This window comes from Cupressus sempervirens, chromosome 3, assembly GCF_028749045.1.
Source record: "Cupressus sempervirens isolate cs-2001-9-10 chromosome 3, ASM2874904v1, whole genome shotgun sequence".
NCBI classification, from domain to species: domain Eukaryota; kingdom Viridiplantae; phylum Streptophyta; class Pinopsida; order Cupressales; family Cupressaceae; genus Cupressus; species Cupressus sempervirens.
Window position 1 is genome coordinate 869,858,141 of NC_143120.1, and position 16,946 is coordinate 869,875,086.

Below are 16,946 nucleotides of genomic sequence, written 5' to 3' on the forward strand. Positions count from 1 at the left end.
CTCATTATCACAGTTTGTGATTGGTGATGATTTGGATGCTACCATTCTCAAAGCTATTGATTGATGCTTGTATAGCCAAGGTTTAACGTTGCCCTCACAAATTTCTTCAAGCACTTTGAAACTTATTATATATTCATTGTTGATGCTAGGACGCATATCGTTCTTTCATTGCACACTTCCATACTTTCGCATCTTGTTGGTTCACTTATTCTTCTATTGCTATAACTATTATCCTTGGCTTTCAATGTCAAATCATGTACTCGTTCGTCTTCCTTTTTACCAATAACCTTGAATCACTTATATAGTCGTTTGCTATATATATAATCATACAAGTTCATGATATTTCATAGCCTCTTCATATTTATTTCTGAAATATAATTTGTCCCTATCTATGAGATCAAACATATATGGTCAACATCTATTGTCAGATTTATGTTTACTTGATTATGTGTATGCCAATAGTAATCTCCTATTGCCATGTCTCTGAATCATTACTGGACATGATAATAGAAGAGGTTATTGTGCATATATGTTCGTATTAGACACTCATCCCGACCTGCTGACTTGGATATCTACCAACATCATTAAAGGTCATTTATAGTAGCTCCTCATTTGACATGTCAAGAGACTTGACTAACACAACTTCTTGTTTTGACATTGATATGAGTTAAAAAAGCTTGTGATTTTTGTAGGCTTCTAAAACATTTAGAATTGCTGCAAAATTATGTGCTTCATGTTGAGATTCTCTTTAATTATAATCTTTTACGATTATGACATCCATATGTCTGGTTCTTTCTCGGTTCAAAATTCTAAAGCTTCACTTCTCTAGTCAGTTAGTTTAATTTCCTCTCAAACGTATTCATATTGGTTGGAACCATTTTACAAAGAACAACTCAAAATGCATAAACATCCACCTTAGGAGAGATATCTCCAAATCAAGCATATGTTGGAGGCAATATCCAAATGTTCCAACCAGAAGTGTAGGCAATATTGATGATACACCTCTATATTTCTGCAAAGAAATAAATGGTGACACAGTTTTCTATTTTGTATTCACTTTACCAGTTGTATAAACATTTGGATTTTCATTTCAAATATATAATATTCTACCAACATGATCTAACCCACCGCAATTAGAACATGCAAACTTGTTGGGTATTCTTTTTGTTGCTGAGTTGCCCATTGCATCATCTAATATACATGTAGATCATATTCATCCCTGAATCTTGAAGTACAAATGACTAAGATGAGACAATAGTTCATCAAGTACAAAATACTCTTTGGCTCATTCCTTAGTTTTGACATCATGGATGGATTTCAGCAATCTCAAGAATCTTCATCATTATTTCTAAAATGGATATTCTTAATTTGTAAAACTTTGAGCTCCATCACTGTGAACCAGAACCACCTTATCCTTGTTGCAATATTCCAAGATGGTTAGCATCTGTTGTTTCCATGTGTCATAATTGCGCGACTATTGAACTTTTGATTTACCTCGAGCAAAATATTAGTCAAAGATGCCATAGCACATTTTCCAATGAAAATGTGTGAAAATCTATGAAGGTACGTACTTCAAGACAAAAAATGGAAGACCCAAAAAAATGAAGAGGTAACTAGAGGAGAGCTCGAAAAACCCAGAAAGAATATGTTATCGGATTCTAGATCTGCTAGCTCGAAAATCAAGGAATGAATATTGAAGCACCCAAAAAAACGGATGACAACCCAATTGAGCTCTCAAAAAACTTACCAAAAAACTGTAAAAAATATTTTAGTATGGTACATAAACTTAGGGTTTCAAACCAAAATGGCCTTGGCTGCAAAAATGCTTCAAAATGATGGTGGATTTGCAGAAAAAACAGCAAACTCTAAGCGTGAAACAAGACCAGAGGTTGGTAAAAACCCTAGATGCATCTAAACATTGAAAAAAATGACCACTTTTTTTTAAATGGTAAAAACGGGCCACAAAACAAACATGCAATTTTTAGAGAAATTTGGAAGCAAGTGGCATAAAAATCTGGTTGTGAGTTGCAGAGAAACGCTGCCCAAACAGACTTCCATGTGAACAGCAGAGAATAACCCTCAATTTTCAGAGGATTTAGTTACAATATGGCTAGCAACTTTAACGAAGAGCTCAGTACAGTTTAATTGATGTTATCCAATCACTGTGTGATAGCCAATTGTCTGCAAGTATGAGCAATGAGAAAATGTATATTTAATGGTTATTAAAGTGTTGATTAGATACAAGCATCCACATTATAACCAAACAAAATGTGTAATATAATAAATAATCTATAACTGCAGATTTGGAATGCAACACAGCAAACTAGAGTACATAATCTAACAATTGAAAATCGTGAATAAATTAAGCGATGCATAAACAAATCAACTTTAAGCAAATCAACTTTGTTATGGTGTGTTTTAAACATCAATTTTTAAACTAAAGATTGTGGAGAATGCTCGTGAGGATGAATCATTAGTAAATAATAAATAAAGAATAATTATTGGACAAAAATCAATGATGGTACAGGGTGATCGTGTGGTTTTTAAGCCTATGCCTAGCCAGCATCCTAGAAATTGTCTCTCTTGTAAAAACTTATCCAACCTAACCCCCTCAAATTTCAACCTTGTGATTCTGTGAGCAAAGCCACGTAATGGCCAGTCTTGAACAATCAACAACTAGGTCTACAAAGATTAGAAAATAGAATATGCAACCTTCTTGATATTTGTCTTTTCTTTTTTAATTTATCTTTCTTACTTTGTCACATCCTACACTTTTTCATTTGAAAAATAATGCATCTTTGAATTGAATTTGAAACCAAAAGAAAATTATATCATATCCAGCAAAGTTACCAAAATAAGTAGGGCTCACATATTTGGTTAAGAACATTATCATCATCCAAGACATTAATGTTAGATATTCACTCATCTCATTCTAACACTTAAGTCATGTATATTGTCTGATATTAGTCATTTTGATCCCATACAATGCATGATTCTCTAGTGCTTCACCTTTGTGAGCATCACCTAGATGCAATGAGTGCTAAGTGTTCCATTCATTATTGAGAGAGATCGGTTCATATGAACTACTACTCATGAAACATGGCTCCAAAAAACTAAATAGTTGAATTGTGATAGTAATATCACAATTTGACTTGTTGTGGACAAAATTTCATACTTAAAAATTGAATAAGTTTTTTTTTGCTTTGTCCTATTGCTTCAAATCTCCAATGTAAAATTCATCCACCATGTCAAAAACCCTTGTAGCATGTTGTGGACTGCATGGTAGAAACAGCAATAAGCTAATAAATTATAATATCAATCCAAACTAGCATGATAGACTAACCATGTTTTAAACTATCCATAGACTACAAATAAATTTCAAACATGTTGATTAATTTCTAGTGCTATACTTACCCATAAAAGCCTTCGGTAGAGTCATCACCAGCATGAGCTAGTATTGAATCTCCACCTGGGTGTTCCTCTACATAGGAAGTTACATCATATACCTGCACTTTTTACATTTCAGCTCAAGACCAACCAATGAAAAGTAAATAGTCATACAACCTAAACATCTGCTGTGGTTGGCCATCAGAATTATCACTGTGGCAAATCTTAAGCACACCACAACAAAGCTTGAAGTTGAGACAAAAAAAAATGACACAGAACAAACCTTGTCCTTTATAATGATCCAACAATCAGTCCTTTTGTTGTGCGAAGCAACTTCAGACTTTGTATACACTGTCTGAGTCTGTCGAGAGAAAATGAAAGACTGTAAGAAGAAAAATGTGTCTCACAATACTAGCCCAACCACTACTTGAATTTTTGCCTATTAAGAAGCTATACATAAGCTGAAAACTATAGCAAATTTTAGTTGAAACAAACTCAAACCAGGAGATGACTCTCACCTTAAATGGTTAGTTTATATAGATGTTCAAAAGATTAAAATGTTAAGGCTTCTACTACAGTCAAATAGATCCCCTACAGATTCATTTACTTCAGATGCAAAAAACGCATATCAAAATTAAATCTTATGCTGATGTACAGCAGTTTAAACAAGCTCATCTTTATCAAATATAGGTTCCTGCAGCAAAGGCGCCTGTAAATTATCGGCTCTAATTATTTAGTGTCCTGCAAGTAAAAGTTATTACTGGAAAACTGTAAGTTGAAAGTTGAAACTAACTTTAATAGATCTCTTTTAGAGTAAAATTTAATTTAAATGCCTGGGAAACCTTTATACTTGTGTGAATTTGAGATGAACAAGACAATCTTACAAAAGAATTATTTAATTCATAGATGTCAACAAATAATGTTGTGCCAACGTTTTATTTTGTCCTTTTGGAACAAAAAAATATAGAACATATAAGTTTAAATGTTTCATCAAATTAGAAGGTAGAAGGGGAAGCTCCCTTAAGGGAAAAAAATTAAATGAGAAACACTAGAAAAATAAATTATGGACAAATCTACAGTTTTTCAATATCCACAAGTTTTCTCTGTGGTTTAGTCATATTGTGCAAGCAAACTTAACCTGCCCTATCTTCTTGTTCTCAAGTATGACCAAAAAGCTGCAACAGCCCTTCCACACATAGATGAGAGCTTTTGCATCTTATGATCACATCTGGTAACTGATAGCTCAAACATGCACACATCTTTTGGCTAAAAAGCAATCATTTTAAGTGAGTGGACACAAAAACTTAATTGAAAATTTAAGACAAGATTTTTGCCCAAAAATAGCAATTCCAACAATACAATTTATTTACAAGATATATTCTATAAATAAATTACACAATTGCTATAAAGATTTGAGAAAATTATAATTAATAGATAATCCCTATAGAATACAAAACTCCTAAATGCATATGGGCCATACAAACGAGACTCAAACATAGACTTGGCAAGGGTGACCTACTCTTGATTCGAGACTCAAGACTTGGCAAAAACAACTCTGCAAAAAATCAGCAAGACTTGGTAAAGTGAACAACCCAAGAAATTAAGAGATTTGTAAGAATTTAAAACTTATTTCATGCACAATTTGTTAAATAAACCTTAAAGATACAATAAAATCATTAAAAATAAGCTAATTTGCGGTATTGCAATCAATTTATGTGTGTAATTTTTCAGTCAATCTCATTGACCAGTGTTTCATGAGTAGTGGTTCACAAGAACCCATCTCTAAATGGAACACTTAGCACTCATTGCTCATAGGTGATGCTCACAAAGGTGAAGCATCAAGACTTCCTAGGAGGTAACCCATCACAATACTACTCCATCTCAAGTGCACTTAACTATAGACTTTCCTCCATGGCTAAACCCACATTGCTTGCAGCCCCATTTGCAAGAAAATTTGATCACAATTGAAGCTAATTTGATCACATACACAAGTATACATCAATCACATAAGTATAAATGCAAATTGTAGCTCAAGGAAATAGCAAACTTAGATATATAAATATTGTCAAGTGTATACATAACTCATGGAATATGAAATTCATGACATCAAATGTTTCAAACATGTATGAAAACAAAAACTAAAAGTATATGACTCAAACGAGCTTATATCCCTCCTATGAAGGTGTCCAAGGCACGCATTGGGTGATTCAACAGCCATAATCTCTACCTGATTCCATGACACGCTCACCAACATTAGGTGAGCATGTGTTTATTGCGTTGTATCCTCCTCCTCTGCTACAATTACAACCTCAATCTCTCTATGTACCTAGTCGATCCAATCAAGGTCCTCATCACTAAAGAGAGGTTTGGTAGTCTCAGTGATCCACTCAAATTGTGGATCAACCTGCTCAAGTGCAATCAAACTGAAGTCGTGGTCAAGAACCTGTATATATATCTAAGACAAAGGTTGTAATGAACAAGAATAGATCAATCAACCTATCCATAGACAATCTATTGAGCCTCTTGGAGTGTGTTGGCGCTCAAAATTGTAGCCCAAATTTTGAGTACCTTTGAAAAAATCAAGCCCTTAAACGCTTTTAAAATGCATATGTACCTGGTTGTACCCGGCTGTACCTTTGAGCCATTAAGGTGTTTAATGTGTCTAACACCCTCCATCCAGTGCGTTTAAGTGTTTCATGATGATAAATTGACACTCCGAGCCATTTTGTGAAGTCTTGTTTGAGCATTTACCAAATTTGCATTTTACCCGAGTGTCAAACAGCGACAGGGGGCTGTGTTTGCAAGTGAATATCTCGCACCCAGAAACATTGTATGACAGACTGCTTTAAGAGTGTCTAGTGTCCATACTTGAGAGCCTATGTTTCAGATTTCGAGTCGTTTCGAGTCCGTTTGACTAGGTTTTGAATCCCTCAAAGTTGATCTTTTAAATTTGTCATGCTGATGCACATTGCATATAATTCTGGAAAGCCCTGTTTGACGTGCTATAACTTTGACCTAGTTGACCCAAATGTTGAATTTCTTGTTGCGTTGCATTGTAGACGTCAGAGACTTGTTATGTTTCAAGTTTCAGCTCATGACGAATCCATTTGATCAGTTTTCAAATGCGATTCCAAACGCAATTTCTATCTTTTTACCGGTGTTCGCATTTGCAGATTGTTTGGTACCTCTTTTCGTGGCGTTATAACTCCTAATCCGTGATTGGTGAATCAAATGAATTGTACCATCATGTTGTTCACTGGAAATGCTCCAAGTGTGCCAGTTTGCATGTCTTGACGAATCCATTTGCACACTTTTCCAGGTCATTTCCATTTGCAAAAAATGATTTTATGCCAATGTTTCCAGTCTACTAATTCCGAGTAGCCCACTTTGACTGATTGCCATTTGCGCCCAATTATTCCTCATAAGCCCAAATTGCAAATCCATATTCTCCTCGTGACAGAGAACCAATGTCCCAAGTTTCGTCTTCCCAAGTGTCCATTTGCCCAGTTTTTGAAGCCGAATCCAAAACCAGTTTATTGCTTTCTGACATGTTTTCTTGCAGTTCTGAGAAGGCAACTTTGACGGCGAATATCTTTTGACTAGGAATTCGTCATAAGACGAGATTTGATAGGGTGGAAGTATGCGGAACAAAGATTCAGTGTGCTAGATTTCAAAGCCTTGTCAGAGGTTCAGGTCAGTTTTTAAGGCCAGTCAAAGGAGCTCTTGGCGCAAATTTGACAGTTAGCAGAAAGTGAAATTGAGTTTTTTAACGATCAGTTATTGCTCAAATTTGTGTCCAGTCAATTCGAGATGGTCAATGGATCAAATTGACAGTTCAGTTGATCGGAAATGAAATTTTCTTTTTAGCCGGACCCACTTTGGGGCCCGACTGAATACATCAGATCGATGATAGATTGAATGTGTTCAAATTACAAATCATTCATATATAGGATCCCCGTGTTCTCATTCATAGGCTAATGCTCAAAGTAACTAAGTGGTCATATGAAATGTTATTCTGTAAAGTGTCTAACTGCTTGTATGCTTTTGGGATGTGTTATAATAATGAGTCATCCGACAAACTTGATGTGAGTTTGGGAATGTCCAAAGCCACAGGTAAGAGCATTCACATAATTTTAAAGGAAGCCCCATATTGATGAGGAAGATCCATGCCAAAGAGGGCAGGTGCATGGAGTGGCATGCCACTTTGAAGGCTTCAAGCATCCCTACAGTAAGCTCTAAGAAGGGGCCCGTGAGTAGACCCGTTCGACATTTTGGACCTCCACCTGGCTTTGGCCCTGTACCCTCAAGACCACTAGATAGTAAGGTCGATATAATACATGGTTCTGCTGCGTCAAATATAGGTGATAAGGTGACTTAGAGGAATGAGCAACCCCAACTAGATGACTACAGCTGGTTAGATGGATATGCACCATTGAATAAAGGAGGGAGAGAAGAATCTCTTGCACCTCACCCAGCTTACTACTCCTTGCTAATGAATGCCAGTCTGATCAATGCTACTACAATATTTCCTTTTCTAGGCAGACAGGTTCCAAATATGAAGTTGTGCAAAGGAAAACAGCAGCATCTTTCATATAATAGAGAGAAGCAGATCATAGAGAAAAGAAAGTCGCCAGCTAAAACTAGAGGAACACCCTGCGCTAAACATGAGGATGCCATTAATAAAAGGCAAGTAAATAAGAACAAAGATACCATCAACAAGGAGTCTCACCTAGTCAAAAGACAAAGAGGACCAGCGCTTAAGAGGAGCTAGCGTGAAGAGAAAACTGCCCATGTGAAGTAGAAAAAAAGAGGCGCCCATGACTTGAAGGAATTCGAGCCCCACGCCTATGGATTTCAGGTAAGAAAAGATAGGCATCACCAGTAGAGAAGCCACGCCCACAGCAAGTGAGGAACGCCGACAGTCAACACTAAAAGATGCAGACCCTCCACGGACATCCACAAGAAGAACCCACGCAGCCAGAGCCCACTACTAAGGAAAAATGCCGTCCAAGTTGTTTCAGGAAGACCCAACGCAAGTTAAGGAGAGAGCGGAGGCATCTAAAAACTATGCTCGTGCCATGTTGAAAGGATAGAGGCAGAACAGAATTAAAATAATCAATGCCAGTAAGACGCCAAAGAGCAGTCAGCTAGAGCAGGGGAGCAGCTCACGCGTGAGATAATAGAGGAGCAGGTATATAAACAAAAGGAGTTTCCCACGCCAAGTTCAAAGCAGTAGATGCTAAACACAAATGAGCAATCGGCATTAAAAGGAAAGAACACGCAGTGTGAGCAGACGAGGGCTAAAGACATTGAAAAGCCAATATCCCACATCGCTTGCATAAAGGGATTTTTTGGTATTTAAATAATATTGCACTCCAACGTATTCATGTCTATAAGCCACACGCTTTTGAAAGGAAGCAGTTTCGTGGCGAGCAAGTGGTCGATCATATAAACGCAGTCAAAGATCTAATTTTGAACAAACTAACATGCGAATAGAGGTGGATGACGTCAGCAGATTCCAAACGTGCTGGAAAACTAAAATCTAGCACCTCACTACTTCGCTAGCCGAGAAATTTCAGAAAGTCCGGCTAGCGACATAGCAAGGTCACCGGAAAACCCCAAAATCCGGCGAGATTCACAGTGTTACGTAGGTCCCACTTGCAGTAAGAGCAACGAATCAGATCGCGCCAAGTGGTAGCGAACAGGAGGTGGTGTGGCAAGATTCAAACAGTTGAACGAGATCGTGCCATGTGGCACATTCGGCGGTCCTCGCTATCTCGCCAAGGAGAAGTTGCTCATGCAATAACATGTCGACATAGCGAGGGTCGATGAGGTGACAACACGTGGCAGTGGGTCCCGTGTTCGATGATGTGGCAGATGCAACGAGCAAGCAAACCAGGAGATGACATGTGGCGTTCATATCAGGTATCCAATCAGGAAGCGCCAAGTGGCACTGGTCAAACCTGGGGTTGACCCAGAGGAGAAATTTGGAAAATAATAAGAAATATGGTCTTTTATTATTTTTTCAAAATGTGCACGTCAGACCCTTTTTAATTTTAAAAAGGTCATTTTCCAAAGTTTCAACATTAGGCATTTTTAAATTTGGAAAATTTAAAATCAAAAAGTTGCAGACACACTAAGTTCCCTACCAGAGGAGTATTTTTCAAAGGGCTGTCAGAGGCTCGATTTTCAACTGAAATAGGCGCTCCAATACACCACCGGAACTGGGAGAATCCAAATTTTCCATTTCTGGAGTCAAATTTTGCACAGGTAGCAATGTGTTCGAGCTATACTAGGTTTTCTCTCAGGTTCCCTTTTTTGCAACTATATTCAGGTATGGAAGTTCAGAATTGATTCCTAGCATGATGATGACTTGGGTATGGTTAAAAGGCAATGGAAATGCAGTTAGGGTCGAATTTGTTTAGATTCATTTAGTAAAAGCTCGAATTTTACCTAGCATTTCAATAAGTAATCTGATATTTTGATGACTCATCAAGGTTTCATCATTTCAATGGAGATATTTCCCAGATCAATAACAGTAATAATAAAAAACCAGATCAAATCAAGATGGAAGAGAGAAGAAAAAGGTTGTTCAGTTGCTAAGAGAGGGAATCCTGAAGGGACAGATGTCAAGTTCAGATTAAATTCGAGAATTCTTTCCTCTATATCAATCTCATTCTTTCTCATTGTAGAGGTTCTAGTTTTTTGTTACTAGGAGACCATTGTGGGTTGGAAATCTTCAGTCCTTCTGTGAGACCACTTTGTTGGATCCAAATTTGTGATTCCACCTTCATTCTTCAGCATATTTCTCTCATGTGAACAGCAAGTGTAAAGATAATATAGATAGTTCTGAGGTGTTAGGTTGTTTCATGTTTTAATTTTATGCATCTGAATATATAATTTCAAGGAAATGAATACATATGAGCAGCAATTTCACTAGTTTCGTTCTGGTTCTTGTCTCCTGTCTCAGCAATCTGTAAGTCTTATGTGGTTTTGGAACAAAGATTTGAGACCCATTTGCATCTCTTTCAAGTTGTATGTTTGATGTATTTTGTTGTTGGACCAAAGGGCCAAGTAAATGCTTGATATGTTTAAACAAGGTTACTGGTTATTTGAGAAGGATATTTTCTGAGAATGAGACCTGAATGAACACTGATGTCTAAATCACAAGGTGGTTAGATAGATCTGATGTCTGGGTATACGAGATATGTCCTGATGTCACAGATGTATGTTTTGAATTCATGGGATTGCCCAATGGATTAGGCACTGATCAGTTATAGGATCACTTGTTATACTTCTGCATATTTGAGGATTTGTTGAAACTCAACATCAATAATCAAACGCTTTTCCCCTTTCATGTTGAAGAGCTATAATAGAATACCCTCACTCAGCTTCTGAGATTCATAGATCTGCATTTAGCTACCATAGATTGATGTTATTTCATGAGTTATTAGGAGAAATAAAGGTTTTATTTGCTTTACATTAGATTCAGTGTATGCTTTGATAACTGGTACCATATAAAGAATCTATAAGTATACCCGCCTAGGTTTTGCAGAGCCTGAAGTGTAGAAGGAGTGTAGCCTTATAGTTGGCCCAGGTTCTTGGTGAAGTGTGTTCATTATTGGAGATAGCTGCCCATAGACGCATTCTTGCCTTGCATACTTGGTTGTTTAAACACTGTTAAATCAGGAACCAACAGAGTGTATGTGCTCACATACTCCAATTGCACTCTCAAGCAAAAGCACTGCATGGTTGGCTCAAAATGTGAATGGCTATCTTCTATAGATATAGTGTTTTAGGACCAAGCATTTGCCACCATCTAAGATAAGAAAAACTAAAAAATCAGTCTCATTTCCAACTTTAACTTATAAAATCAAATTGAATGATTTTATGTTGTGCGCTACTCAAGTCCAAGCATTGGGACTTGCTCGGTCTAGACCAAGTCTACCAGTCATGGTTTCTGGCAAGTCTTGCCCAAGGTGCGGACAAGCCCATGTCCGGTCCCTTGTGACTCAGCTAGGGTCACACAGCTTAGGACTCAAAGTCCTGGCAAGTCTGTGAACCTTAAATTGAACCCATTTCAAAATTTGAAGTGCACGTGATTAAAATTCTGCTAAGGCATAAAAGAGCACCCCTGAAAAATATGTCTGAATGGCCCAATTTGAAGGTAAATTATTCTATCCTCAATGATTGTCCTACAAAATGGCTTTGCGCATGTGTTCACCTCCTATCATTAAGCGTGCTTGACAAGCTACTGCCTCTTGTGGTCAGTTTTGTCAAGTTTTTAAGCACTTGATTTGAGAGAATAACACAGTTCTGCACTTCGCACATTTAAAGAATATTCCAAGTGGCCTAATTCAGAGGCTTGTATTCCACATCCAGTTCATTGTAATGGTAAATAGATCATTTCAATGCATTGAAAACATATCAGACAGACCCCATATCCGTTTTGAGAGCCTGGTGACTTCATTTGATGAGTTTGCTAAGGACAATCCATGTGCAATTCATTCAGATTGTTAGTATACACAATGTTCCATCTGTTTGATGGCCATTTGTAGAGGATTATATTCACTATCTGCTGATTATCAAGAAGAGCCAATCATTGCCCTTTACCGTCAGTAATGCAAAGTACTCATGTACAAATCCACAAGGTTGTTTGATAGTTTTGCAGAGCCCATACCATTTGCAATTTATTGTGTTCTACAGTTTGCACAAAGAAATGTTTTTCAGATGGTTTGCTTTGAGCTTTGAAATTTCATATCTCATTGATGGTTAAAAATTGAAAGTCAGTTCCCCATATTATCTACATATGAATGAAGCCCCAGGCATAGTTGTTTGGTCTCCGTGTAATATTTGATATTTTTGTGAAGCCAAAACGAAATGCAGTCTGTGTATTCTAACACGTCCAGTTGCAAACATAATGAAAAGGTCAAATTTGGAGATTAAAATCTCTCGCCTCAGGCAATGTATGGAGATCCATTAAACATGTTTATTATTATTTTAGTGGTAAATATTGTAAATAATAGTGTGTTTCTAATATGGTCATTATTCTTTCATTTTTAGAATGTTTCTAATAACAAAAATTGTTTCATAATAGAAACCATAGTTGGAAAACTCGCCAAATGCAAAAACTCGCCAAGCCCCCCAAAAGTTTAATCGGGAAAAACTCGGCGATTTAAAAAAAAAACTCGGGAAAAACTCGGGAACCTAAAAAACCGCTGAAATTTAATTAAAAATACATTTATTTTGCAAAATTTAATGAGAAGATGCATCTAATAAGTTAATTAAAGACAATACAAAAGAAAGAAACAAAGTTTAGATATATATAAATGCATAATGCGTACAAAATTGCATTCTCATGCAGAATGCTCATGGTAGGAAGCAAAATAGTAAATTACTAAATAGTTTCAATCTGTCAAACTAGAAGTAAATACTAAAAGTCTAAATACATCAATACAATGTGACAATGCCAATCACATCTTCCTCTTTCCACTTGCACTAGCAAGAAAGCGAGGGGGTCTAGTCCTAGAAGAAGTGCCCCGCACTGGGATAGGGCGTGAGCTGCGTGACTGTGAACTCTGTGGCTGTGCCCCCTCGCTCGACGTCCCTACTGACTGGCTCGGCGTCCTAGAAGAGGATGCATCTCCTCCTAATGGTAATGTCTGATCCTCGCCTGAATCATCATCATCCTCGTCCTCATCCTCAATGTCATCCATAGTGAACTGAAAATCAGTGTCAACCTCCCCCTCCATGGCCTGCCTCTCCAAATCAGCGATCTCATCTGGTGTAAAAAATGGACTTGGCTCCTGTGTTGTCCAATCAGAATAAGGATCTATCTCATCTAGATCAAGCGGACCAGGTAGTTCTAAGAGCTGTGACTTTTTTATGCGCAACTTAAGATTATAGTGCACATAAACAAGGTCATTAAGCCGTTTTTGAGTCATTCTGTTTCTTTTCTTTGTATGGATGGACTCAAATAAGCTCCAATTGCGCTCACAATGGGATGAGCTACAAGGTTGGGATAGGACTCTGAGAGCAAATTTCCTTAAATTGGGGGTATTGCCACCCCAACTTGCCCACCAAGCATCTGCAAAACAAAATTTAAAAAGTTATAAAGCAATAAAAAACAAAATCAGAAGCACAACTTATCAATTAGCAAAAGTTTTAAAGTTTGACGCTTTACCTGGTGCTTGAGTAGATCTTGCTCTCTTTGCTAGCATAGAAGAGAACAAAGGACCCCTTGATTCCACATAGATTTGTTGTTCGGTCACAATAAGGTCTCTCTCCTCTTCACTTGATATAATTCTCTCAATGCATTTAGAGAGACCTTCCATGACCTCTCCATTAGGATCTGAGTAGGAATCATCAACCCTAAAACAAATAGAAAATGATATCAAGTCTTACTACACAACCTTAAAAAGTAAAGTAAAATAAAGACTTATTAAAATCCCAACTTCAAGGACAATCAATTATCATAGTACCTGAATTTGGGATTGAGGAAGTAGCCTGCTGCATGAATAGGTTGGTGGAGCATATTGTTCCACCTCCTATCAATTATTTCCCAAATGGGGTCAAATCTGAGACTGTCCCCGTGATAGTAACTTCTAACAGCCTCTTTCGCCCTATCCATGGCCTCATAAAGACCTCCCATTGGGGATTGCTGCCCATCACATGTGCGCAAGACTAGAACCAGGGGCAGAGACATCTACATTTGAAATTTGAAAAATACAAATTAGTTAATAACATAGTAAGTTATGAATTGAAAATGAAACTTGAATAAACTAAAAATATAATGAAGTTACCTCCACAATCTCCTTAGCCTTTGCAAAAAAGCTATCATCAAAGACTATTCGTGCCACAGCTTCTCCTTCGGGCTTCTTTGAGTAAGGTGAAGAAACCCAATCAGCACACACAAACATTTGCTTCAAAGCCAATATGTGGTCAAGAATACTTTGCAACGTCAAGAAGACCGTTGCAAACCTTGTCATAGCAGGTCTCATCAAATCTTTGCCTTTAGTGGCTTTTCTCATCAAACTAAGAACCCATGGGTGATTATAGATATATTTCGTGACTCGCCTAGCATCTTCCACAACTGGACTCACCCAATCAAGTTTTCCTATGTCCTCCAAAAGAAGGTCAAGGACATGTGCTGCACAAGGTGACCAAAAAAGTGTGGGATGCCTCTCTTGGAGGATTCTACCTAAAAGATTAGCAAAAAATCAATAATCAGTAACAAACTTTCCATATTTAGTATTTACAAATTACATCAAATCTAAATTGAATAATACCATAGCATTACATTCATGATTCATATTGATTCAAATATAAAAAATTAAATCTACCTGCTGCCACATATGCTGCTGCATTATCTGTGATTATTTGCACCACATTCTCTATTCCCACCTCCATGACAACATTCTCCAACATTAAAGCCAATGTGGCTGCATTTTTCACTTTGTTGGAGGCATCGACAGATTTCCAAAACACCACATCATCTTTGCAAGCAATCAAGAAGTTAATAATGGTTCTACTTCTTCCATCTGTCCACCCATCAGATAAAATGGTGCAGCCATACTTCTTCCACTCTTTCTTTTGGTCTTCTATCAACAATCTTGCCCTACCAACCGCTTTGTCAAGCAACCTACAAAATTTAAGTGTAATATTAAATAAAGTGTAAGTGTTAGTAAAAAATTAGGAAATAAGTTATAACAATTAAGATTTAAAATATAACAATGAACTAAAGTGAATCTCAATTATTTACAATTACTAAATAGTAAAATACTAACCTTCCACTCATATCCTTGCGATTAGGCGGCTTGTACCCTTTGCCTGATATTGTCATTGCATTCACCATATTGACCCAATAGGGACTATCAGCGGCATTCATTGAGATATTGTTGAAAAACCAAAAATCAGCTGCTGCAATATCAGTTTGCTCATGCACCTCCTTAAACCATGCAGTGCCCTCTAATGATGGTTGTGCTCCAGGTGTGTTCCTGGGCACAAAATAACCACCTATCCCTGATGGGGATCTGGATGGTGATGATGAAGAAGTAGGAGATGTAGAAGAAGTGGAACCGGTAAAAGAGAAATTTTGTTTGCGGATCCGTGGGCCACGAAGAGATCCTGGTATGTTCTCAAGTGCTTCTTCTTCCTCTTGCATATCAAAAGGAGCTCCTTCAGATTCAGCTATGGCTGCCCTCATAGCTATTTTTGCCCTCTCCCTATTCAATTTTTTCTCTTCAGCAGCTGCAAGTAGGGCATGGATGAATCTTTTTTCTTCATCAGTTACCTTGAGACAAGGATTTGAGTCATGTTTCTTTATGCCTGCAAGGTGGTATTTGAGGCGGTTTATGCCTCCAAAAATAATTCTCTCACAGAGAATGCATATCACCTTCCCAATATCATTTGGATTTGGAGCTTCATAGGCATACCGCCATGCCTTATCTCTTGCATTTTTAGGCCGAGTGCCTATATATCCAGATGGGCATGGTGTTTGTGGCCACTCTTCTTGTGGGTTTGTCATTTTTTTAATGGTTGACCGCTGCCCTACACATAAATATATAGAGAAATGAATAAACAAAGTTAGAACTTAGAAGCTAGGGTTTCAAATGATTCAAACTTCAAACTTGAACCATATCCTTAGCAAACAACAAACTTCAACCATATCCTTAGAAGCTAGGGTTTCAAATGATTCAAAATGATTTTAAATGATTTGAAAACATTTACAAAAAACAACAAAAACAAAAGAACATTTGTTATAAAACTATAAAAAGTTTTCAAACTATGATAAGATGAACATACCTGGAAAGAAATTTGTCTTCTAAAATCGGTTAGAATCCTCTACAATCCACTCAAATCCGCCTTGAATCACTTGCAATCAGCCAAGAATGCCTCCAAACCTTCTTCTCTTCACTCCTCAAGGTTCTAAACAATGCAAATACAAGAAAGAATGAGAAAAAACACACTCACTGCCGCTTAAATCCTCACAGGCCGCGTTCACCAGTAAATCGCGAGTTTTTAGGAAAAACTCGCCGAGTTTTTGCCGACTACTCGCCGATTACTCGGCGAGTTTTTACCAGATTGCCGAGTTTTTAAATCGGCGAGTTAACTGGTTAAAAACTCGCCGAGCTAGGAAACTCGGCGAGTTTTCCATCTATGATAGAAACATCATCTTTGTAAACTATAAATGAATGTCTTGCTCATTCATTAATTTATCCAATATTTTACCAATTACCTATGTAACATGGTATCAGAGAACGGTTGATATTTTTTTTCAAATAATTGTAATTTCATATTTGAAATTATTTGGTTTAAAAAAATTTCAGACATAAACAAGGGTTTCTAAAAGCCATTGAAAAGATTGGAGGCCAATTTTTTTGCAGATGAATTTATCTTACCATGCAACCTGGTAAAACAAGATATCATGTTTTCACTTCTGATTCTTTGTCGCAAATCTTTTGTGCACAACCCGTGTTTCATTCTTTCTACAAAATCGGTGGTGTTTTTTTCATAAAAGCAATTGTTCCTATTTGAGCAGGGTTGAATGCTAATTTCTG

At 37.2% G+C, this 16,946-nt stretch overlaps 2 protein-coding genes across 3 annotated transcripts in view; both read right to left on the reverse strand.

Moving 5' to 3' along the window:
* Positions 1–2,846: 2,846 nt before the first annotated feature.
* Positions 2,847–16,946, reverse strand: part of LOC149569549 (cytochrome B5-like protein) — a 46,011-nt gene continuing 31,911 nt past the window's right edge. Inside the window, exons 3-5 of the mRNA XM_089822227.1 lie at positions 3,671–3,748; positions 3,415–3,506; positions 2,847–3,275 (exon numbers count right to left, since the gene is read on the reverse strand). Of these exons, the coding sequence (XP_089678353.1) occupies positions 3,209–3,275; positions 3,415–3,506; positions 3,671–3,748 (237 nt within the window). The 3' untranslated portion in view covers positions 2,847–3,208. The remainder of the gene's footprint in view (positions 3,276–3,414; positions 3,507–3,670; positions 3,749–16,946) is intronic.
* LOC149569550 (uncharacterized) lies at positions 12,689–16,299 on the reverse strand. Of its 2 annotated transcripts, XM_089822226.1 has the most exons (7): positions 16,192–16,299; positions 15,174–15,936; positions 14,730–15,028; positions 14,190–14,587; positions 13,869–14,092; positions 13,571–13,758; positions 12,689–13,474 (listed from the first exon to the last, which is right to left on the reverse strand). In XM_089822226.1, the coding sequence occupies exons 2-7, from the start codon at positions 15,911–15,913 to the stop codon at positions 12,861–12,863; spliced, it is 2,463 nt and encodes an 820-aa protein (XP_089678352.1). In that variant the 5' UTR covers positions 15,914–15,936; positions 16,192–16,299; the 3' UTR covers positions 12,689–12,860. The 2 variants fall into 2 exon arrangements, with proteins under 2 accessions (XP_089678352.1, XP_089678351.1); XM_089822225.1 differs by lacking the exon at positions 16,192–16,299 and having other exon boundaries at positions 15,174–16,064.

Excerpts from the sequence above, each read along its gene's own strand:
- LOC149569550 (XM_089822226.1), bottom strand. The coding sequence starts at position 15,913 with ATGACAAACCCACAAGAAGAGTGGCCACAAACACCATGCCCATCTGGA. Across the intron at positions 15,029-15,173 it reads CGCAAGGATATGAGTGGAAG|GTTGCTTGACAAAGCGGTTG; the intron begins GTTAGTATTTTA and ends TAAATTTTGTAG. Across the intron at positions 14,588-14,729 it reads AGCAGCATATGTGGCAGCAG|GTAGAATCCTCCAAGAGAGG; the intron begins GTAGATTTAATT and ends CTAATCTTTTAG.